The sequence below is a fragment of the Peromyscus eremicus genome, chromosome 12, assembly GCF_949786415.1.
Source record: "Peromyscus eremicus chromosome 12, PerEre_H2_v1, whole genome shotgun sequence".
Lineage (NCBI taxonomy): Eukaryota > Metazoa > Chordata > Mammalia > Rodentia > Cricetidae > Peromyscus > Peromyscus eremicus.
In genome coordinates, this window is record NC_081428.1 from 49979316 (window position 1) to 50004196 (window position 24881).

A 24881-nucleotide genomic window follows, 5' to 3' on the forward strand; every position below is an offset into this window, starting at 1 on the left:
AAAAATAAATCTTTAAAATATTCACGGATTTATTTCTGCTGCCTCTGTTACATTATACTAGTTTATATACATCTGTCTTTATAGCGATAGTATGCAATTTAGTTATTGTGGCTTTCTAATGCATTTTGAAATAAGAAAGTGTTGTGCCTCCAGGTTTGTCTTTTTATTTATAATGGTTTTGGTATTCTAATTTTTTTACAAGTCTGTATGGATTTCAGCAAAATTTCTATTCTATAAAAATATGTCATTGTGACTTTGATAGAGATTGTATTGAACCTGTAGATCTTTTGGCCCACAATTATAAGTTTTCCAATCTATGAATAAACAAAATGTCTTCATTTGTCTAAATGATAATTTTTTCATCAGTGTTCTGTAGTTTTTAGTACTTTTTTACTTAACTAAAATTACTTCTGAGGACTTTATTCTCTTTGATACTATTGCATATAAAATTTACTTTTCAACTTCCTTCCCAGGTGGATTGTTATCAGGGTATAAATATACAACTAATTTTTCTGTGTTGAGAAAAAATTTTCACAAGTGTGTGGAACTTTACACATTTTTGAACAACTGGTAGATTAAAGAGTAAATTTAAAAAAACTTAAAATGACATTTTAAGTTTAAAGTTTATAATGATAAATACCTATATTTTAAAAAATCAAATGAAAAATGTAACTATATTTCAAAGAGCAGGAGAAAGAAAAAAACACTAAACCGAAAGTTAACATAGGAAATGAAGCAATAAAGATTGGATGAGAAGCCTTGGGGTTGTAGATTAAAGGCAGGTGCTTGCTTAGCATGGATAAGGCCCAGGCCCAAGAAGGAACGAAGGAAAGAAGAAAAATGGAGAACAGAAAATAACAGGAAAAAATTAATGAAACTAAAATTTGGATTTTTTAAAAATATATATGTAAAAAATTGAGACCTGCATATTTATCAAGAAAAAAGAGAGAAGAGATACAGATAAATAATGCCAAAATGAAAGAGGAAACATTATAACTGCTATCATAGAAACAAAAATATCATAAAAATGCCAGGAATAGTGGTTCACATCTGTGATCCCAGCACTTAGGAGATGGAGGTAAGAGGCTTGAGAGGACAACATAGTGATACCCTGTCTGTATAGTACTGTACAGCTATTGATATAATAGTAATAATAGTAAATTGAAAGTTAAATTATCATTGAGACTACCACAAATAATTACAAACCACAAACCAGATAACTGAAAAGAAGTAGGGAATCTCAGAAACATACTGCCCACAAAGAAGTATTATGAGTAAATAAAAAGTTTGGACAAACACAACTAGTGATAAGATTAAATCAGTAATAAACTAACTCCCCATCAAAATAAAATAAATAGGAGTTCAGGACCTGAGGGCTTCACTGAAAATTTCTAACATTTGAAGAATAACAAGTGCCAAGTCTTCCAACCCCTTACCCAAATCTGAACAGTTTTTCCAGTTCCATTTCACACTGATACTAAACTAAAGGCATTATAAGAAAGGAAAACTATAAGCCAATATTCTTGATGACGCTGATGCCTCCCAGGCTTTCCCTTACATCCGAGTGGCAGCATCCACAACACTTGAATTCCGTATGTCTGCATAACACCCAGGTCTGTTACTAGATCACGCGGTAATCCAAGGCCAAAATGGCCTAAGAATGTCTAGATGACCAAATGTAGGTAAATGCTTCTTCCATAATTGACCCTGTGCAGCAGCTGCCCCTGCTGTTTCCTTCTTCACTGATGTCAGAACTCAGCTTCTCCAGCTCTTTGACATGGACTGAAGACTGGTGGCTCTCCGGGAATGTTTCAGGCCTTCAGCAACAGTTTGGGACTGCTGAGAAAGCCAGGCTCATGAACTGAGCAATTATTAGAGTCTCTGTTTCTCCTGTGTGAGAATAACCATCTAATAAATCACATATATATATATATATATATATATATATATATATATATATATATATTCTGTCTATTGGTTCTGTTCCACTAGAAAAGCCTGACTAATACAAAGATAAAGCCAAGGGAGCCTGCATGGGATGACCTAAGCCTTCTGCATGTGGGTGGCAGTTGTGTAGCTTGGTCTGTTTGTGGGGCCCTTATCACTGGGGTCAGGATCTGTCCTGATGCATGAACTGGCTTTTGGGAACCTGTTTCCCATGCTGGGTTGCCTCCCCCAGCCTTGATGCAGGGGGAAGAGCTTGGTCCTGCCTCAGGACCAAGAACTTGATATAGCATGCTTTGTTGATTCCCATCAGAGCCTGCCTTTTTCTGAACAGAGGAGGAAGAGTAGATGGGGGAGAGGTAGATGAGAAGTGGAGAGAGGGAACGGGAGAAGAGGAGGGAGGGGAAACTGTGGTTGGTATTTAAAATAAATGAAAACATTTAATAAAAAATTTTATAAAAGAATAAACTTTAAATTTCAATAATACTTTGATACCACTTTTTAGATGTTCATAAATAAAACATAGCCACTAATACATATATGTTATAATGCATAACTTTCAAAGTAGTGCAGTGAGGGTAGGGAGAAATAGGAAGAAAGAAAAGAGAGATAATTTTCCAGAAAGAAAAAAGAAAATACTTTAGTATACAAACGAATTACCTTAAATGTCTCAGTTGGGATATGTGAAGAGTGAATGAGTGTTGTTATAATTTCTATCATTTTATTATATGAAGATGATTTTTGCATGTATGTTGCCACATAGTTGTAATCACAGCCCTTGGGAAGCCAGCCTGGGCTGTATGGTGAGTTGAGGGACTACCTTAGAAATCATCAAGGCCTTGTTTCAGAAAAAAACAAAGCAGATAAAATAAGACAAAAAAAATCCACCCTAAATACTTTTCCCAGTATAAGGGGGAACAAGCTTATTTTTAACAATTAAAAGATGTTAAAAAATTATCAATATATATATTCCCCATATCTCCCTGTAAACAAAAAATGAAGGAGAAAGTTATATCATCCCATTGCCATCCTTTTAGCGTGTAAATAACCCCAAGTTGTCCCACTTACAGACACTTGCTATTTGATAAATGTATCAGAATAGAGTGTTAAAATGCACAGCTCATCACATCTGTAAAACTGTCATGCACGAGATGTCAGCACTTCTGTATTGATACAAGGAGTTGAAAATACTGTCTCTCAAATGCTGTCTCTCTCTTGCAGACCTGACAAAGACATGATTCCAGTTTCATTAAATAATAGAGTTAATATCATAATCTTAAGACTTATGCCCTAACTGGTTAATTAAAACTGAAAAATAGAAACTGTGGAAGTGAGAAAGTTAAGGAAACAAGAATAAGAATATGGGGAAAGGCACATTCAAACATAATTTGAGGGAATTTAAATTGACACAATTTGACTGATCTATTAATAATAAAAACACATTCCAACTGGCAGGACCATTACTCTCAAAAAATTATCTCACTATGTGCTCAAAGAATGCAGAGATTATCCATAAGAAACATTCTACTTGGTATTGTTTAATACCACACACAAAACAAAATCTAAATGCCCATCCAAGGGCCATGATTAATTAAATTACAATATAATCATACAGTGGAATTTTACATAGACATTGAAAAGAATGAGGTAGTTTGCTTATGCTGTTATAAAAAGGTTTCCAAGACTCACATTATTAACTTTTGTAAGTCCAGCATTCCAGTATGTTTTGACAAGGAACAGTCTTGACAAGGTGATGTGTGCATGTATACACATATGTAAATAAACATAAATGCATACATATACCATAGGTATGTCATATACAGAGAAAAAATTTTGGAAGAATTCATTAGAAACTCTTTAGTAATGATTGTTCCTTCCACAGTTATTTCTTGAGGAAACTCAGTTTTCATCATACTATATTGCACAATGTGATATTGTGCTTTCTTTGTAATAATTACATCAGTTCTTCAAAGAACTAACTGGTAGCAGCAAAGATTCCAAACCTCCAATCATAGAAGACTACAAATGCAAATCCATTAGAACATTTGTGCTTTCTAAGAACTTTTGAAGAGCAAGTTTCCAAGCAATCCTTCCATTGTAGAATTTTAAGGAAAGCAAAACAGTAATTATGGTGTCTCTTGATTCATTTTTCTTGGTTCTAGATTCCAGTGGCTGATAAAGCAAGCCAGTCCGTGCCATTGACTTCACCTTGTGGCATCGAGCATGCCTCCTCCACCTTGGTCACAGTATCATAGAGCGGATTGCTCTTCTCCGTGTAGCTGGCATAAGGCTGCATGTCATCCTTGGGAAAAGCTCAACATCAAAACCCATTCAAAAGAGCCAGAAATTATTACCCAAATAACCCATTTTTCTACCATATTAGCATCTACTAGCAATGCTTATACATGTGTCTCTGACTTATGTGAACAGAAGAACAAGGCTTTGTTCTAATAGTCTATCGAAAACATTTGTTCATTATTTATATTTTGGGTGACACAGCTGTTGGGTGAAATAGAAATGTAGAGGGATGTGGTGATGTGAGAAGTACTTCAAATGGATGAATCAAAGACAATAGGAAGTTGGTTGTAGGAGACTAAGGGGCAGGCAGCTTTAAGTTCAGATAAGAGAAAAATGATGGTGGTGCTGAAAAGGGGAAGTCGAGAATTAGACACAAGTTCCTGGAGAAGGAAACACCCACTTGATTTCCCCAGAGATTACAGTCCAAATAGGGCAAAAGTGATGAAGATACAATTCATCAGATGAAAAGGTGTATTTGAGTAGCATATACATAGTATTTGATGGGTAATTAGCGAACTAAGTGTGTCTGACTACTAACAGTGTAAAATCAGCATTGTTTTGTTCAACTAGAACATGAATATTAATGCAAATTACAGATTATGTTGCTAGATTTCAGACCATGTGGCTTTAAAGTTTACAAATATCTTTTAACTTATCTTACCTCCTCAACAACTGTAGAAGCTCCTGGTCTTGTCCATTTACATTTTCTAAAAAATAACATAAAAATCTGGAGTGAATGCAGGCAGCATCATTGTTCAGGATAAACAGTTGTAGTATCGAAATACTCTGATAACTATTATGTAAGTCTCAGTAAATCAAAAATGAACTACCAGAAATGAATGGAATACACTGATTTGCAGTTACTATAACAAATAAGAAAATTCTGGCTCTTAGGTAGAAAAGCAAAATCTTGAGATAGGAGCTTCATACAATAAAATATATTTGACTCAATCTCTTTGTTACATGAAAATAATTATTGTAGTTATTTTCTCAAATTAAAAAAAGTAGCATGCCCAGCTTCTCAGCCCTTACTGACTTAATTCATGGTGCTTACACACCTGAGCAACTCATTAAACACTGTCACCAAGCAAAGTGTCCCAGTCTAACACTTCATGCATCCCTTTTGCTTATGAGAATATGGTTGTTACTCCCCAATGGACCCGTCAGCCCCACATTTCTCAGCCTTTTCTAGTTCAATGAGATTGAAGAAAAAAATGTCAGTTAATACCTGAAGCCACTGATTTTCAAAAGCCAAATGCATCCTATGATGATCAAAACAATAATAATAATAGTACATGGGATGACGTACGGAATATAAGATTGTGATGCTTTGCCACCTGTAATGACAGACAGGAAATGTTATGGTTCAAAGGTAATAAATCCTGATAGTAGGATATTTTTCATTGATGAAACGGAGGACTTCATGTCTGGTACTGAAATATGCTCAAAAGCAGGTGGTCAGGAAGATCATGAGCCCTGGGGTGAGGGAGAACCTACTGTTGCTTTGCTAAATGGACATGGTGTTCCGCAGTCTTCTAAATATTTATTTTACACTCAGAGATTGATGCTGCTTTTGATCTTGGTCATAGAAACTTCTGTTTGCAACAAGTAATGCAGGGACCCATAACTGCTCAAGGTTGTGAGAATAAATCAAAGTTAAATGGAATGTTCAATCCCAAACACTATATCTCTATCACTGCATCCTAGGTTCAGGGAGCATAGAGGAAGAGGGGCAGAAAGAAGGTAAGAGCCAGAGGATGGGAAGGAGTGTTGCAAAACATTATCCTCCAGGCATAAAATGGATGTTGAACTCACAGCAGCAGTGGCTACATGTACAAGAGCTGTACGAGACTGAACTCTTCAACATTCCACCCCTGATGAAAGAAGGGCCATAAGTTGTTCAACTACTTAATTCCCCATCCACCCTCATGCAAGCAACCTGAATTAACATAATGTGCCACACACACCAAAAGAAAAAAATGAAAGAAGTAGAAAGGAGCATGCTGGGAAAGGAGGTTCAATAGAAGGAGATAAGAAGGGGTAATGGGAGGAATATGAACAAAGTAATATATACACATACATACATGCATATATATCATAAAATAATAAATTTTAAGAAGAAAAACTTTAAAATGTGTTTCATAACTTTCAGAGACAAAATAAAAGTCAATCCCTTTATTGATTCAAAAAGGGAAAAAAATAAGAGATGTCTTTAAGGAAAAAAATGATGTAGGACATTCTTCCCTTACTTGCTGTCTTTGCAAGTAAGCCACCCTGTTTCTTCAGAAAGAAAAAGGAAAAGACTGACTGGCAGATTACCCAGTAAGTCAGAACATTTTGAATAATATTCACATTTATACAGCTGTGAATGAGAAGCCATGGTGTGCAAAGACTTTGCTCCTAACTGCCATATTGTATTCTGCAACTCAATAGAAAGCAGAGGAGGTTCTCATTTTTATCATTGTATCATGAGCTTCAAATGTTTACATAATTTCCAATAAACACTGGCTTCAGAAGACAAGATGAAATGAGCAGGGCTCATTTTGGATAACTGCAAGAAAAAGGGAAATCAGGAAGAGAAGAAACACCATGAACATTAATGTATTGTATCACTAATCTGAGCATTAAAGTCTACACATCACAGAAGTATGAAAATATTTTATGGTGAACCTAATAACAGGACATTTAGGGAAGTACAGACAAGAAGTACTTAGTACTGGCAATTCTTCCCACTTGATGCAAAGTTACAAAATACTTCTCCAGCACAACAATGCATTTCCTAGCTATAGAGCAAGGTCCAAGAGAGCAGCTCAAATTGTCTTCCCTGTGTTGGGTTATTCATTATTTACTACTTGAAGAATAAGTGAAATAACAGTTCCCTCTCAAGGAAGAAACAGCTCCTCTGTAATCCCAGCACTCAGGCAGCAGACAAAGCAGATCATGAACTTAAGGCCAGTCTTGGCTACAAAGGTAGATCTGATCTAATCTCAGAAGAAGAAAGTGATGAAGAGTAAAAAAGAAACAGAGGTGGATGGGCCTGTGGATAGCTCAGGTGGTAAAAACATTTGCTATCAAGCCTGAGGACCAAAGTTCCATTCCATATAGTAGAAGGACAAGTTGTCCTCTGGCCTCTATGTACTTTCTATGGCACATGCACAAACACAATCAATAAATGAATGAATAAATAAATAAATAAATAAATAAATAAATAAATAAATAAATAAATAAATAAAGGCAAAAAATTAAAGAGGTGGGTACTCACTACCTCCGATCAGTTCTATGGACAGAGTCTGGTTGCCGGTCAAATGGGAGACAAAGCAGAACACAGCAGACACATTGCTCTGATCCCACTGGCATGTGCTCCTGACAGTCACGGTGCCATTGCTGTGTGATTCATTCTTTGTTTTACAGTCCCCATCTGGAGTCCAGGAGATCTGAGCAGCCGGCTTGCCTGCAGTTGCCTCACAAACTGCAGTTCTATTTTTCCCTGGAGACAGGGCTACTACAGGGGGGACTGTGGAGATAGAAGGGAAAAAAGATTCTGTCTCCAAACAAATTACAAAGGCATTTGTTTCAATCTAAAATCTGGTGACCTGAAATACCACAATGTGTGACATTGTTGCTTACCTAGAACTTGGAGGTTATGTCTCCCTTGGAAATTCCCACTAGGTGTTGCTATAACACATGAGTAATGCCCATCATGATCGAGGGCCACTGCACTGATCTGAAGGTCAGGACTCTGGTCAGGTGTGGAGGCCCAGGTGATTCTCCTGTTTGTACAGTTGGTTTCATTGGTCTCCTTGGTTTCTACTTTGTAGGATATTCTGCAGGAAGGTTGGTCTCTTAGGATTATTTCCCATGTTATGAGTACTGCTTTTGTCAGTGGAATAGCAGGGCAGCACAGCAGAGCCTTTGTACCCATCTGCACAGACACTGGAGTGTTAACTGGACACACACACAAAGAGAAGGAGAGAAGAAAACCTGTGTTAATTCGTCCACAGCAGCGTGTATGAAGTTACACTAGAGCATTGCTTAGCTAATGAATGTATTCCAGAAATATCAGATTTTTCTCACATTCTAGTTTCTGTATGTTCAATCTATCAGAATTAAATATATTATTCACCTTCTAAAGTAAAAATTCAAGGCCTGTGAGCTACATAGATCTTGCACAATAAAACCTCACACTGCTTGTACAACGACTTAAAGAGCCCATGAAGGATACAAGTTTGGTGAGTGGTGATTACTCAACAAAATTATCTATTACAATCACTTGTGACAGAAGAGTCATTAATGTTATTACTTTAACAGTAGCAGAAATCACTGTGAATAAGCCTTGCTTCTGATAAGCATTGCATTTACTATCTCAACTATCCTATTTCTATGTCACTTGCCTCTTTGGGGACCTTAAGTCTTCACATGTCACATCCAAATAAAGGTCATCTAATTAGATGATGAAGGCTTCTTCAACACAGACCTGGGAGGATGCTAATCCCATAGCACTTTTTTCTCTAAGACAACTAAGGTTTAGAGGCAATTGTTCAGGGTCCCTCATATCATAACCCTCACATCACCAGATTCTTCCACTCATCCTGAATCTGTCCATCAGCCAAAGCATTAGTTACTGTTTCTAAGCAAGTTCAACTCTCCATTCCCACAGTGTTGTCCACAAGATAAAGAAGAGTAGTACCTTCTGCCAAAGGTAATGAACTGTTCTGTGCCGTTTGATTCCCATTCATACAACTTGATTCTAGAAAAATATTTAAATAAGAATGCTTAAATATTTAGATGATTTTAAGATAGTAATTCCAAGTTTTATCATCACTGATATATCGACATCTTGAAAATAACAGTTATAAGATATTAATCAATTATTTCCCACTTATGAGTGACTTTATTTTGCCAAATAGTTGGTAGGGTGGCCCTGCCTTTCTTCTTCCAGCCCCTTGCCAGGTCCAGTTTAAGCATACCACATGAGCTGACTTGGTTAAACTCCTTTCTCCAGATACCATCCCCTAATTAAAGACATTTGGTCCAGTGATAATGAACACTTCAGAGATGAAGAAACAGCCATTCTCAAAAACTGTAGAAACAGAACCACAAAGAGTTCATCCTCTCTCTTTCTTCCTACTTCCTACCTTGAGAATGATCAACGGAAGTGAAGCAGAACAGAGGTAGGGACAGGGTATATGTCCTTTCCTCTGTCCACTTTCTTGTTATACAGTTCCTGGAACCTATTTGTATTCCTTCCTTGAGTTCTGCCGAATTTCTCACAATTATACTAGTCCCAAGTCAAGCATGCCCACAAAGAGGTGGAGGCATGGGGAATTATGAACGTTAAGCAGCTGGCCACAAAGTAAATTTGAGGATAAATTCACATAAAAGGTTACAAAGAAACACAAACCTGTCATTTCCTGAAAAAAAGAATGAATGAAACTAGAAGACATGCTATTAAGCAGAATAAACATTCAAGATATAACAATAGACAAAGACTTTAGTCACTCAGGAAATAAGGCCAACAATTGACAAAACAGATTTTTATTAAACTAAGACGTTTCTCGACAGCAAAGGAAATAATTGAGTGAAAAGACAGCCTACCGAATGGGAAAGACATTTTTGCTAACATATCTAATGGAGGGAGGGAGAGAGGGAGAGAGAGAGAGAGAGAGAGAGAGAGAGAGAGAGAGAGAGAGAGAGAAAGATTTTTTAAAGTTTCTTTTTTGATCTCCTGTTTTTGAGACCATTGGAGATGGGGATTCCCCCCCAAAAAAAATTCCTTTCTCAACAAGTTATTATTGTTATATAGAAAGCTGCTGCCTTCCATGGGTTGATTTTGTTTCTTGCTACTATGCTGGAATTATCAGACCTTAAATGTTTCTCGTTGAGTCTTTAGAGTCTTTTAAGTATAAGATCCTATCATTTGAAAATAGAGATAATTTAACTTTTTCCCTCTTTATTTCCTTCTCTTGTATTATTGCTGTAGCTAAAGACTTTGAACTCTGTATCAAATAGGAGTGGAGAAAGTAGACACTTTTGTCATTTCTGATTTTTAAGAAAATGCTTTCATTTTTCCCATTCACTATAATGTTTGCTATAGATCTTTCATGAATAGGCTTTATTCTATCGAAGTAGGCTCTATTCTAAGTTTCTTCAGAGGTTTTATCATGAAGGGATTTTAAACTTTGTCCAAGGTCTTTACTGACTAACTGAGATTCTCATATGATTTTTGTCCTTGGGTCATTATGTGTTGTATATATTTATTGACGTGAATGTTGAACCATCCTTACATCACTTGAATGGAATGGATTTGGTCATGGTATATGGTCATTTTAATGTGCTCTTTAATTCAGTCTGCAAGTATGCAAAATAATTTCTTCTGATATAAGTTGGTAAATATTCTACAGTGACAAAAATATGTCGGTAGTAACTAAGTAAGTGGGGCAGGGATGGACTTCAGAGATAGATGAAGAAGATTTTGGAAATCATGTAAATGTTTGTTTTATCTTCTTGATGGTGATGATTCACAAGTGTATACACCTGACAAAACTCATCAAGCTATACGTTTTACATTATGAAGCTGAAAGAGTTATTCAAAGTTGTATCAGAAACATCAGGTTTTACACGACCCAACTATCTGCTGTCTCCAAGTAATATACACAGCTAAGAAAGACATTCGTAAACTGAGAGTCAAAAGTTGGAACTCCAACTACCAAACGAACAGAAGCAGCAAACGAGCTGGCACAGCAATTTTTATGTTTGATAAAATAGATTTCAGACCGAAACCACTCAGAAGAGATACAGAGGGCCATTACATACTGACAAAGGGACCACTTCATCAAGAGAACGTAACTGCTGTAATATTTATGCACAGACTATTGGAACCCCAACTGCATTAAAACAAACACTACATGCCATAAAAATACTACACAGATCTGGACACAATGATAATGAGAGACATTAACACCTCAATCTCGCATCATATAAGTCTTTCAAATAAAAACTCAGCAAAGAAACCTCAGAGCCAAGTTACACCAAAGGTCAACTGGACTTAGATATGTTACCAAACATTCCACCCCAACACATATGGACAAACAGAGACAATACTGTCTCTAATATTGGCCACTATAAGCTACAAATAAGTCTTAATAAATGCAAAAGATGAAATAATTCTCTTATTCAATATAGTGGTCAATATTGTGTTGTCCTAACTAGAACAACACAAGAGAAAGAACTATCCCTGTTTGCAGAAGGTATGAGTCTATATTTACTTGGTCTGTTTGGGGGCTCCTAGCAGTGGGATCAGGACCTGTCCCTGGCACTTGAGCTGCCTTTTCAGAATCTATTCCCCATGCTGGGTTGCCTTGCCCAGCCTTGCTGCAGGGGGAGGAGCTTGGTCCTGCCTCAACTTGATGTGCCATGCTTTGTTGACTCCCATAGGAGGCCCACCCCTTTCTGAATGGAGGAGTGGATGGGAGTGGGTAGATGAGAGGTGAAGGGAGGGAATAGGAGGGGAGGGGGAAACTGTGGTAGGTATGTAAAATAAATGAAAAAAATTAATAAAGAAAGAAAAGAAAAAAAACAAACTTTGTTCAGCTGTATGGAAAAATAGAATTCACAGGAAAATGGATGTAACTAAAATATATATATATTAAGCAAGATAACGCAGGTCCAGTAAAACAAATGCCATATGATGTCTCTCATATATGGATCCTAGCATCTAGCTGTTAAATGTATGTCCAGGTGGGAGTAAATATGGGTAAAGGCCAGGAAACTAGAAAGGAGTCAGTCAGACTTGGGGGAGGGCAGGGCTTTAGGAAAGGGGTGGAGAAGACAATAGAACGAAGTAGAAGAGGGACCAGTAAGTGGGGTGCAGGTATTAAACCAAAATGGAATACATATAAAAATCCCATCTGGAGACTTGATATTCTATAAGCTAATTTTAAAAATAAAACAATGTTTAAAAAAAGAAAGAAAGAAAAGAAATGCCAAGTTTTAACGCATGTACCATCACCAGCACATATCAAAGACCTTGGTTCTGAATGAAAGCAGTATTCAAATACTTTTCCACCAAAGTCAAAATCGGCACAGGAGAATGCTTTTTGGTTTTACTGTTAGCGAAACTTCTTAGTAACTTAGTAAGCAGAAGTTTCCTTTCCCAAATCATCTTTGTCATACATATGCCTGAGCAAGCAAATACCGCCCACACGGGACACGTCGCTTAGGCATGACTGTGCAAACCCGGAGAAGCTTCCTCAGTGACAGAAAAGGGCTCTCAGAGACAACACATGACTTCCTGGCGAGATTAAACAATTGTCATCTGTTGCAAAATGCTGTGTTTTGAGTGCACACTCAAAAAAAAAAAAAGAAAGAAAGAAAGAAAGAAAGAAAGAAAGAAAGAAAGAAAGAAAGAAAGAAAGAAAGAAAGAAAGACTGGAGGGAGGCATTTCTGACATACCAGCATTAACAGTCCTGGTTCGGGAGCCACTATTAGCTCAAATCGAGCATGGAGTGTGCCATAGTGAAGCAGCTAACGCTGCTGTTAATAGTCACTTATTATTACTAATGCATAAAAATGAGAAACAAAAAAGTTAAGATTCTTCTCCCTTTTCATTCATTTGCAGGTCTTTTGGAGGAAATGCAAACTTATGGTTAAAGGTCTAATAAGTGAACTTTGTATCAAAACTTTAAAATCAGGTCCAAACTGTAGGTTTTTAAACATGAAGTTCCGAGTTCACAACAGTATAGCCACAAAAAAAAAAAAAAAAAAAAGTATAAGGTAGTTTTGTTTCCACATTTCTACAGATATTTCAATATGGGTACTGAGCTACATAAAACTCATTCTTACTGCTTATCATAAACTTCAGGACCTGTCATGTGCATTGTTATTTAACACATGAAAGACACATCAGAATCTGTGGAAATACCTAAGGAAAACCAAGTAAAAGTATTTGTCTTCATTTGTCACTCTTAAATCTCAAACTTCGTAACTGTTCTAATACACTCGGGGCTGAGTATTTGGAGGAGAAGCAGGAAGCCATTTCTAATGGCTAGAGAATATGAGCAATGGGGGTTTTACTTCTTCCTTTTCCTCTAAATGTTTTATATAATGAGGTAAATTACGGTGCATTGCTTTTCCCTCTGACAAATACATGCAGTGTTGTTTATTTGTTTTACAAACTATGTATAAGTAAAATATAAAAGCACATTGTAAACTGAGGTGGTAAATCCATTGTAATCATGGATCCATTTCTCCTGAAGATTCAAGATTTCATTTTATCTTATTTATTCATTTCTTCTTAGACAGGGTCTGTCTATGTAGTCCTGGCTGGCCTGGAGCTTGCTGCATAGGTCTTGAACTCACAGAGATCCACTTACCTCTGATTCTCAAGTACTGGGATTAAAGGTGTTTGCCAATATACCAGGCTTGAGGTTTTATTTTAAATGAATGCAGCTTTGTGACTCATATCGTCATCATAAAAGATCCAGAAATTCAGATAGCATTGGTAGACCTTTATTTAGCTCAACTGCAAGGTGACTTTTGCAACCCACAAGGACAATAAGGTCACTACAGTGTGGAAAATTCCCAGCTCCAGTAAAGGTCAAACATGGCAACTTTAATTGTGACTTGGTGGATGTTTTTCTACATTTTATAAGCTGCATGTTGTAGCTGTAGGTTAGAAAAGTGTCATTTTTTTTCAAAGTATTTTTGAGTTATAGATGGAATGAGATTAAAGCTCGTTGAATTGTGGGATTAAATTGCCTATTTCTCAGAGGTTCTGAGACTAAAATTATCATCATTCAAATGACCTCACTGTATTCTACTCTAAGGCAGTGGTTTTCAATGTGTGGTATGGAGACAGGTAGAAGTCTGTGATAGCTAACCTGAAGATCCAGGAACACCACATGCACACACACACACACACACACACACACACACACACACACACACACACAATGCATACATGCATATACACAGGTACATATACCACATAAATATAAAAAAAACTTTAATAAGGATTACTCTCATCTTTCATATGAAAATAAAATAAATCAAAGATTTAAACATAAAGAACAAAAACAGTTTTTAAAAAATGGGCAATTCTGTTTTATTTTGTTTTGTTTTGAGTCTTGAACAGCATACATGATGAGTAGGACCTTACTTTGCTAGGCCTAAGGGGTTTCCTGGAATGCAGTAATTTTAGTGCTAAAACCAGAAGAAAAAAAAAAAGAGTTCCAGGTAAACTGAGATGGTTCGTTTGCACTGAGCAACTGAAAGCAATTATGAAACAGAATGTTCAATATTTCTGTTACAAACAACACAAAAAAAGCAAAAGACGTAGTACTACTGAGAGCAGGACATTTATGTGACGATGAGTAGACAGTAGACTATTCTGCGCAGGGAATGATCACCTCAAAAGAGTTGCTGCTGGTAGAGCAGAAGCTGGAGGGAGTCTGCAGTGGTCTGCTTCTTAACTCCCTCAGGTCCTTGATATAGAATGAGCCCTTCACGTTTGTGCACGTCGTAAGTTGTACAACGTAGTATATGTTAACATAGAAGAAAGTTAAAATAATTGCAAATTAAAAGTACAAATGTGTATGTTTTAGTTTTAATAGTTTAAGCATAATTGGCTTAAATTGTGGACCTAGGAATTGGTTTCATATTCTTAGACTTTATGAAACTATCTTTTCTTATGAAAGATTCCAACCTAGCAGCAGACAACATTCTATTTAGGTGTTAAGTAACAAAATCTGGACAGAAGCCCAAAGTTCTAGTGAAAACAGAGAAGACATCAAAATCCGAGTCAGAATACCAACCAATATATTAAGTCTTCATTTCTTATCCCTGTAATCTTACACGGGTTTCTGAGAATCTCGGTTGCTTAATTACACATGTGAGAACAGAGGGTCTGACATTATGAGTGGAACTTACATTCCTACAGGCAAGGGTGATTCATTCCATTATTTGTGAGCGGTATTAAGAGGGATAGATAGCTAGGCATGTGGAAGAAATAAGATCAGGTTCCTATCTCACTCCTCAGACAAAAAGAAAGGAAATATTTAAATATAAAACAAAAGCCCTGGGAGAAAACATGGGTAGTTTGGGGTTTTTCACCTTGAACAGGGTGGAGGATGGGTAAGATAATATGCTGCTGGAGCTGTAGGGCTTCCTGGGATGTGAGAGTTCAAGTACTGAAACCAGGAAGAAAGTTCCAGGTAAAATGTGACAGTTGACTTTACCCAGAAACTTTTCTAACTATAGAAACTGAAACTAGAAATAAAAATGCTAAAATATTTAACTCTAGGACTTAAATCCTTCACATGGGAAAAAAAAACCACTAAAAGATTACCAGGCAAAATTCTAAAGACTGTTCACAACATTGATTTTGGTCATCAAAGGCCAATTTTCCTTAGAAAATATCAGAAAGTATACAATCAATTTGGAAAAAAATGGAAAAGCTGAATGAAGGAAAACTGGACAACAGACATGAATATCTTGACAAGAGATTAAACAGCATCTTGGAAGTGTCATAGCTAGCGATTCCGATCCTACTGATCAAATGGGATTCAGAGATCAAATAAAACACCCAGACGGTTTATAAAACGAAGACATGAAGAAACTGCTTACAAAAACAAAACTTAGGACACAAGAATTCAAACAACAAATTCAATGGGTAGGTAAAATTTAGAAAGCAAACAATAATTATGATAAGTAATGAATCTTATTCCACAGTAAAGTAATTATCTGTGTCAGTAAGTTGTGCCAAGTGCTAATAAAAGCCGTCTTGCTGTGTCTTAAGGAAAAAGAAAAAGAAAAAGAAAAAAGAAACAAAAAGCTCTTATTTCTCAAAAAACTGAAAATGGCCAAAAAGTCAATCTGTAGAGAGCTAACTGAATGGCACGAAGCAATATATTTGAGAACCACAAAAGAATCATTTTAAATGTTTATGAATACAAACTATGCCAAAAACTTCAGTTACGTTGTTGGACCTAATCCTCCCAGCAACTCTCGACACTAGACTAAGGAATAGGCAGCTAACTTAAAGTTTCAAAAATATGATATGAAGAGTGACAACTGAGAGCTAACTCAAGCCCATAAACTGCCAAATGTCTGTCTGTGGTATGGAAATTAGAGAAAAGGTCAAACCCAGACCTTTAAAACGTGTATATCTGGGGCTCTGTTGAAGGCTGTGAGCTTGGCAGAAACAGTGCCGCAAAACAGAAAAAAAGCACAGTGTCATGAAATCCAGAAGAAGAAAGATCTCCTGACATGAAGGATCTAAATCAAGTTAAAATACAGAAAATCTTGAAGTCAGAACTTTACAACTTGGCAGCAAGAATGTCAGTGATGGCCCTGAAGACCATATAAGGAAAAGATCATATAAGGAAACCATCTTAGTAAAGAGGTTGGAGCAGAATCCAGCCTGAAAGGGTCTAGAGAGCAGAGCCGACTGAGTCAACAAAATGGAGGCTTAAACTCTCAAGGAGTCTGCCCTAGACAAGATGGAAGCCAAGAGACCGTGACCTTGTAACATGTTCATCTCAAACTTGGGAAAGAGATAGAGCAATAGCTGGTGCTTGAGGACCGAGGACGTTTCTAAAAACAGAGGAAGACAAAGTGTGCCTGTAGATGGAAAGAGTAGAAAAGAGTGAAGAAAGGTAACTGGGAAAGCAGGATCCTAGATGTATTGAAGGAGTAGGAGGCAAAAAGCCAAGTGGTTTCCTTTTGAAAAGACCTAAGAGGGCATGATTACAGACACACGAGGTAGTGAGAACGTTCAAGGCAACTACCGTTAAGTAGCTTGGTGTCCGGTGACTGGTAGAGCTCTAGGCATGCTAGGATGAATGAAGCAAGGTCTCAGATGCCCTACCACTGGTTAAAGTCCACATTGCAAGGCGGGTGCATTGGAAATGAGCCCAATCCTCTGACTGGGGGACTAACCCAAGTAAGAAACTAACAAAGACCTGGGGCAGCACTCAACCCCAGCTCTATCCATCATTGTCTGCAAAGGTTCCTGAAAGCACAGATACCTGGAACTTTGAGAGCCTGGGTGTCCCTAGCAGTTTAGTCTCCATAGAAGACTCCATGTGGCACATCTGTTGTTGATGTTGTTGTTTTGTTTTGTTTTGCTCCCTTGCTTTTTTGAGACAGGGTTTCTCTGTGAAGCCCTGGCTGCCCTAGAACTTGCTCTGAAGACCAGGCTGACCTTGAACTCAAAGATCTGCCTCCTGACTGCTGAGATTACAAGTGTGTACCACCACTGCCTGGCTCTGTGAGACACATTTTAAAAGTGCTGGATTACAATCGCCCCTGGGTAACTTCTAAGAAGGAACCAATTAAGGCTTGCTTTGGGAATAAACATAGCTAGACTTAATCATTTGGAATCTACACGTGTTTTCCACTTCAACTTTTTTGTCAACACCCTAGAAAGGGTCATAGAAGTAAATTTCCCTGCAGCATGCGATGGGGTAAGTTGGACAGGCAGTGGAATTTCATGGTCAAGTAAGAAAAATGTCAAAAGAAAAAGGAAGTTACTAAATACCTTAAAATTGCATGGACACACGGAGATCAGAAAGACATTTTTACTGAGGCACCGCATTGTCTCAGAAGGTGTTCTTATCATTAGCATAGTCCCAGGTTTACCACTGTTGATAGAGGAGGGGGAAAAAAAAAGGTAGATTCTGCTTTCCCCTTTCTCTGCTGCCTAACTTCTAGAATGAGTGGCCGGGGCTCTCAGCATCAATTTTCCTCCCACTCATTTCCCCAGCAGTACCAGCAATGTGGCTGCTCCCCCCCAACACACCTTCTACTCAAAAGGCAATCTCAAAGGCCACCACCGTCTTATAGTCCCCATATATCTTCTCAGCAGTATTGATGCACCTGAGTTGCGTGGCTGGGTTTTTATACTGGGAAAGTTAGAACTAAAATGGAATTGTTTGTATTACGGCTTAATTTTTTTAAAAAATTGAATAAATAATGTCAGAAGATTATGAGGGACAGGGATCTTGTGCTTTCTGTGTGGTAACAAGAGCTGTTGTGATGCTGAAGAACTGTGGATAAAGGCCACTGCTACCTTACACAGAAAACAAAAGACGAATGTAAAAAAAACATTGACCCAACCACTATGGGCAAATGTGGACAGACCCCACTCACGTCACATCATGAATCCTTGCAGCTAGTGATGATAACTTGAACACACCCTGTGTATCCCTCTCTTTCCACCTTTAAGAATGTCCCTTGCCTCCTTGAATACACACATAGTTAACTACAAGTACCGACAGGACGCTGCTGCTCCTAAATACATTTACTAATCTTTGGGTCGTCTCTCTTGGTTTGCTCTCTAAGTTAACAGCACACTTGGTCACTTTCTCCTTCTGAATCCCCTTTCGTCACCTCCACCACAACACCTACACATTTTCCCCTCTGCCTCCTTGCCTGCCTACTCAGTACCCTCTCCACAAGTTACCTTTGTCCTCCAGCACCTTGGTGTGGGGTATTCCTCTCAAGCTGCTCCTCTATGTTTAAAAACATTTTGTTTACTTGCTTGCTCCTTTGAGACAGCCTCTAATTGTGCAGCCTAGGTTGGCCATACTGCCTTTCCCACCAACCTAAATGCTGAGATTGCAGGCATGCACACCACCCGTAGGTCTTCACCCACTCTTGTTTCTCTGATTCTCCCAGTATCCTTCCCATCTTCCAGAATTCCTGCTAAACCTCCACACCATTGATTCGCTCATTCCAACCGTAAATCAGCTCTCTCTGTATATCGTGCAGGCTCTTCCTCGAGCCTGGAGTTCATCTCACAGCTCTTCCTGGCTAGCTCTACCATTCACCATATCTGTCACTTCCTCAGGGCAGCCTTCCTGACCCTCAGACAAGATCCGATTCACCAATTACATTTTTAGGCGACCCTGTATTTTCCCTACATTCTTTATGTTACTTAATTAATTGCACAAATTTGTTTAATATCTGTCTCCCCTACCAGATTCTAAGCTCCAAGAAAATAGGCTCTATAGCTGGTCTTTTTTTAAGATCTGGGATTTAATTTAAAGTCTTATACATGGTAGAGTAATGCTCTGGCGCTGAGCTACATCCCCAGCCCCTCCACATCTTTCTTCATCAAATATCCTCAGTACAAAGCACATTGACAGACATATGGCAGAACACTCCCTTACTTCCTGGCTGACCAAGTGACCAAGCCTCATTTTAGCTACGACTTATTTTTCCTTAACAAGAATCTCAACCCTAATTTAGTCGCTATTGTTTCTCTCTTAAACGTCACTGTCATTTCCAGGGTATCACACCTAAAACCAGGGGTTCCCATACACACACTCTTGCCACAGCTCTTGCCCTTCGACTGTTGGTACTGGAGAGCTGTTCCATGCCAACTCGTCCACTGAAAGGTGAGGCGACTGGGTCAGCAGTTCCTCGAACGTGGCTAGTCGTCATCGGTCCGCATACAAAATGAAAGATTTAATATAGAGGTGTCTTGAGTCTGAAAAGTCTGTATCGCTTAATAGTGTCATAACCACTTGTTTCATAACTGAGGAAATACTGTCTGAAAAGATTAAGTAATCCTTCATAGATGAAATTACCACAGTTAAACAGATTAAATGTGGCAAACCCCAGCAACAAGGATGAAATGTTGAAAACTGCCCTAGAAGATAGGAGATAAAATTTAGAGAAATGATGTGAGTAGCAGCTGACTTCTCATTAGAGTTTTTTAGGAACTAAAAGGGGGTGGGGGGAGCCAATCGCTACCCAGAATTCTACACATCTCTAGCAAATAACATGCACTGATAATGAAAGTAAAATAAATGTCTCAAACATAAAATCATTAATAATTCTTTTCATAATAAAGAAAACTGAGAGAACTTCTCAACAGCAAAAAGAAAATGAAATTAAAAATTAAAGATATAAAATTGATTAAGTAAGTAAGACCAGATAGAGACTCGGAGTTTCACGAAGGAATGAAGAATATAGGAGGTGGCAGCTGTGATGTGTATCTAGAATGTGCCACCCAGAATCCCCTTCAGGGACAGCCCCTTGCCCCAGCCGAGAGCGCTGACAGCTGACAGCCTTCAGTTTTCTGGGACTTCCAAGGGTGTTTGCTTTCCTTGCTCAAAATCAAGCCCTTCCCGGGGCAGCCCACCCAGTAACTGAATAAGGCGGAGATATAAAGACCAGCGTTCTCACTGATGTGGAATCTTGAGAGTGAGGGGTTGAGATGCAGGAACGTTCTGTACACCAAACCCCAGCTAAGTCTGACCCCAGGAAGACCTGCCAAGGCATCAACAGTTAGGAGCATCAGAGATGCTTGAAGAAAATTACCTCTTTATCAACGGAAGAGCTGCCAGGCGGACCTCAATGCTGCAGCTTCTCTATGGTACTTTCTTCAAACAGAATAAGATTATGTTCCCAGAATGGAGCCTAGGTTTTCAGACATGCAAGGCATATAAATTCAAGGTATGAAAACCTTGAAATTCTTTGTTTAGGGCTAACGCATGAATGATGTCAGTTCTTGGGGGAAATGAGTAGATTATAATCAACTCTCATAAAAATTACATGTGTTTGTGATGTTTATCATTTCTTAAAGTGATAGACGGTGATTACTTCTTAGTGTCACACAATTCAAAGCTACATGACACCCACTGTCTGGCTCCCTAGACCCAGTCAGGAGCTAGAAAATGGGAGTCAGTGACATCAAGGGAGAAGAGGCAAAATCACATTGTCACTGATAACATCTTAATGACTGCATAGATTAATTCTTCAGACGCAATATAAAACCAAATGACCACTGGATAGTTTTGTTCAGGAGCATCATCAGCTGAAATTCCCCTAGCCTTTTTGAGACGCTGTTTACCTACAATGAGTACCTTCATTTATCCCCATCTTGTTCTAGCCATTCTGAGCTGGCCAGCCTCCCTGTATCTAATTTCTGTCTCAACCCATTTCTCAATCTCAGAGCATTTCTTTCCTCCTAGTTAAGGCTAAGCACATAATCTGTTGGCGATATTTTCTCCTTTCCTATCTCTTCTTAGATCTTGCTTTTTGTTACAGAGAGGAAAAGAGATCATTTTGGCCCCTCAGACCCGAATGCAAGCATTTCTGGTATTTCCTCTATCATTCGAATCTCTGTATTGGCTTAGAGGGAACATCTGCTCCATATGTGGTTCAAAAATGCTGGATTTTTCTATACTCCCCAGTATAGATAGGAATGTCTAGCATTCATGTCCTTCCTCTACAATTCCCTCCTTAGCCACCAACACAATCCTATTGTAAGAACCCCTGATAAGAAGCTCCCTATTTCTATTATCTCACAGCTCTTTCTGGCTAGCTCTACCATTCACCATATCTGGGATGGGAATACTTTACTGAGTGCCACTGCCAAGCAACAGGATGCTGCCGCCACATTATTCTCCAAAACTACTGCCTTAGATTATTGTTTCTTTTCACAAGCTAACAGATGACCTCGCCGTTAACTGTACAATATCCAGACAATCTATTTATCCATTAAAGTCCCTGGGAATGCACCCTTATTTTTTATTATTATTATATGACACACTGTTCCTGCAAGCTAGGTCCCATTGTCTCACAGAACCTCCTGGCCTTTGCTCCTGTTATACATCCCTCCTCTCAATTTCTTCTCTGACTTTCTCTATCTCCCCAAAGCAGTCAGTCAAGACCCAATTCCTCTGTAACACTATCAACACCCCATGGTCTTACCTTTCCTCATTTTTACTTTAATATTTTCTGATTTTTCTTTTTCTTTTCTTTTTTTTTTTTTTTTTTATTTTCCAAGACAGGGTTTCTCCATGTAGTTTTGGTCCCTGTCCTGGATCTCACTCTGTAGACCAGGCTGGCCTCAAACTCACAGAGATCTACCTGGCTCTGCCTCCCGAGTGCTGGGATTAAAGGCATGCACCACCACTGCCTGGCATATTTTCTGATTTTTAAATGTTCCTTGAGGATTTAATTTTGTTTTCATCTCCCTCATTTAGATTGCTGGAAACTTTTAGCCAGTATTCTTGTACATACCACACATGCACACACAAGGGGGGGGGGGGTCTGTTAGCATTTTTATTTACCAGAATATTAAGCATGAACATCCTGAGAAAAACACACCTATATATTAAGCTAATAGGCAAATTTACAGCTGGCACAAAATAAAAAAGAAAGATAAAGCTGAAGTTAGTAAGGACAATTCATTGCTTTTCTGAAGTGGCTTTAAATCTCTTCAGAGCTGTTTGTGTCTCCTTCAGTTACTACCTGCCCCCTAGTGGAAGATAAGGAAAATGAGCAAAAAATATGAAAAGGAAGAAAACACTGGAGGAGGGGTTGGTTCCTTTTTTTTTTTTTTTCTTCAACTCACATTGGCAAAACCAGTAACTTCAATAAAAGGTGGAATGAAACCGTAATTTGAACATGAGAAAACTTAGAAGACAATGGGGCAAAATTAAGTAGAAAGAAATGGCATAGTCTGCATGGTCTGTGAGAGTGGAGGACAGGCAGCCATGCATAAGACGGAGAGTTTAGACTGTTTAACTTCCCCTTCCAGGATTTTTATTAGATAAATACCACATGGTTTACAGCTTAAAGTAAATAGGCAAAAGAAACACATCCTATCCTTTACCCTGATACCCTTCCCCTCTCTCCTGTGTGAACCGATCTTACATAGAGTGAGCTGGCTACTCCTGTCTGCAACACCAGTACCAAAGCCACAAAGTTGCGGCCCTGGTTGATTTTCAGCCCACCGTTCTAAATGACTTCTCAGTGATCTTATCATGCCAGATCATGGGTATAAAGTAATTTGCTTGTTTGCCTTCGAAACACTTGATGATTTTATGATACAAGCCTGGACTTCAGCGACTTGATGAACGTAGCATCTCCAACCTGTGTTCAGATGCAGTTTTAAAAACTCACCCTTCAGCCTTTAAAATTCAAATTATCTGTTACGTTTTCACTTTGTTGCTTTTGTGTCGGCTTCACAACGCAACCTGACACAAACATCTCCTTGCCTGCCTGGCTTTCCCTGTCAAACTCATCCTTCACAGATTTCAGGAGCTTTCCAGAGAAGCCCAGCTCCTGAAAGATGCAGATCTATCTTGTTCTTTCCCCATTCAATCTATAGCCCAATATTAGCTTAGCATTTTTCAGCAGTGTTACAATGGGCAGTTCTCTTTAGTGAAAAGGGTACCAGTAAACTGCTCACTCCAGTGTTCTGTGATGCTCCTTATCACCACGGACAAATCATTTCACCTCTCTGAGCTTCAGGGTCTAGCTTTGTAAAATGGAGCTGTCTTCCATGCCTACCTCACTGGGTTGCTATGCACATCAAAGAGAAAAGATATGTGAAAATTCTCCGCAGAGAAGTGCAGGGGTAGACCAAAGTTATTTTACATGTGCTCACCAACAAGGTTATCATGAGATAGTCTTTTTCTCGGTGATAGACAAAAATGATTTTAAAGAAATTCTGATGAGAGGGAAAAATACCATTTCTCCTTTAAATCATAAAACTATAAAATTTAGAGCTAAGTACGTTGCTCCCTGCAGCTTCTCCATCGACTAAAAGTGAAACATGAAAATGCCCTCCCACATCAACTCCCACCTCCTTTCTATAGTGAAACCAGGACACCCCCACAGTAGCCCTAAATTCTATTCAACTCCTACAGGAACGCAGACATTGAGGAGTGCACCTTCTGATTCAGAAAGTGTCTCCTGTAGCCCACACATCTTCCAGATAAATACAGACATACATCACAGACGTGCCAGCGTAACTGTATGCATAAAGCCCACAGTCACAGAAAGTGAGAGAAAGAAACAAATATTCCTAACTTACACTGTTGGCAAGGGAGACCTAGATGGGTTATGGAAAATGTCAGTCATTTAAATTTTTTTTCGAAGAGGGAGAAAATACAGAGAACCGATGTCACTTGGATTGCTATGAATATGCCTTCAATTTATTCTGCTTTGCCCTAAAAGGGAGGGGAAGACGAGGACACAGCAGTGGAGGAAATTATAGAAACGCATATATTGTAGGACACAAAGCAAAATAAATACGACAAAGCAGAAGTAGGGGTGAGGAGATAACTCACATCTGGAGGACCACCACCACCACCCCATCTCTACGGCAGCAATTGGCTTGCTTGCATTTGCCTAGCGAGAAGGACAAGGCTCAAAAGCAGCGCAGAGCAGGTCTCTCTCTCATCCCTAATCATTCTCCCGAGGAAAATTCAGACTCACCAGCCACAAAGACCCCCCATATCAAGAGTACCGCTAGGTCAGAAGTTCTCCAAAAGCAGGACATTTCTGGTTTCTGGTGTCTGCCGCTCACTCGGTACGTTTTCTCCTCACAGGTAGGGGAGCAACAGTGACCATGGCCAGGCTCCCTCCGCTCTCCCGCTGGCTTCTGCGTGGTCGCACCTCTTAACCCATCAGCAGCGAGCCCTCCTTTCCTCTCTGCCCCTTCCTTAGTCTGATTAGTAACTTGGAAGAGAAGAAACTTCTCTGGGACTTGACACAGCAGTAGATTTCCTGTGCAATGCCCTGAAGCTTTGCAGAGGAAGCAGATTGAGTGACTTAGCTTCCAGCTCATTGGTTCTCCTCTCCTGCTGCTCACAGATAAACTGTACAGTAAGGCTCT

General features: G+C 38.7%; 1 protein-coding gene across 1 annotated transcript; it reads right to left on the minus strand.

The window, feature by feature from the left end:
• Positions 1 to 3884: 3884 nt before the first annotated feature.
• LOC131922638 (cell surface glycoprotein CD200 receptor 1-like) lies at positions 3885 to 24767 on the minus strand. The gene is made up of 7 exons (XM_059277460.1): positions 24482 to 24767; positions 8930 to 8989; positions 7870 to 8187; positions 7505 to 7756; positions 5471 to 5579; positions 4904 to 4949; positions 3885 to 4246 (listed from the first exon to the last, which is right to left on the minus strand). Exons 1-7 carry the CDS (start codon positions 24543 to 24545, stop codon positions 4103 to 4105), a joined length of 993 nt encoding a protein of 330 aa, XP_059133443.1. The 5' UTR covers positions 24546 to 24767; the 3' UTR covers positions 3885 to 4102.
• Positions 24768 to 24881: the final 114 nt, after the last annotated feature.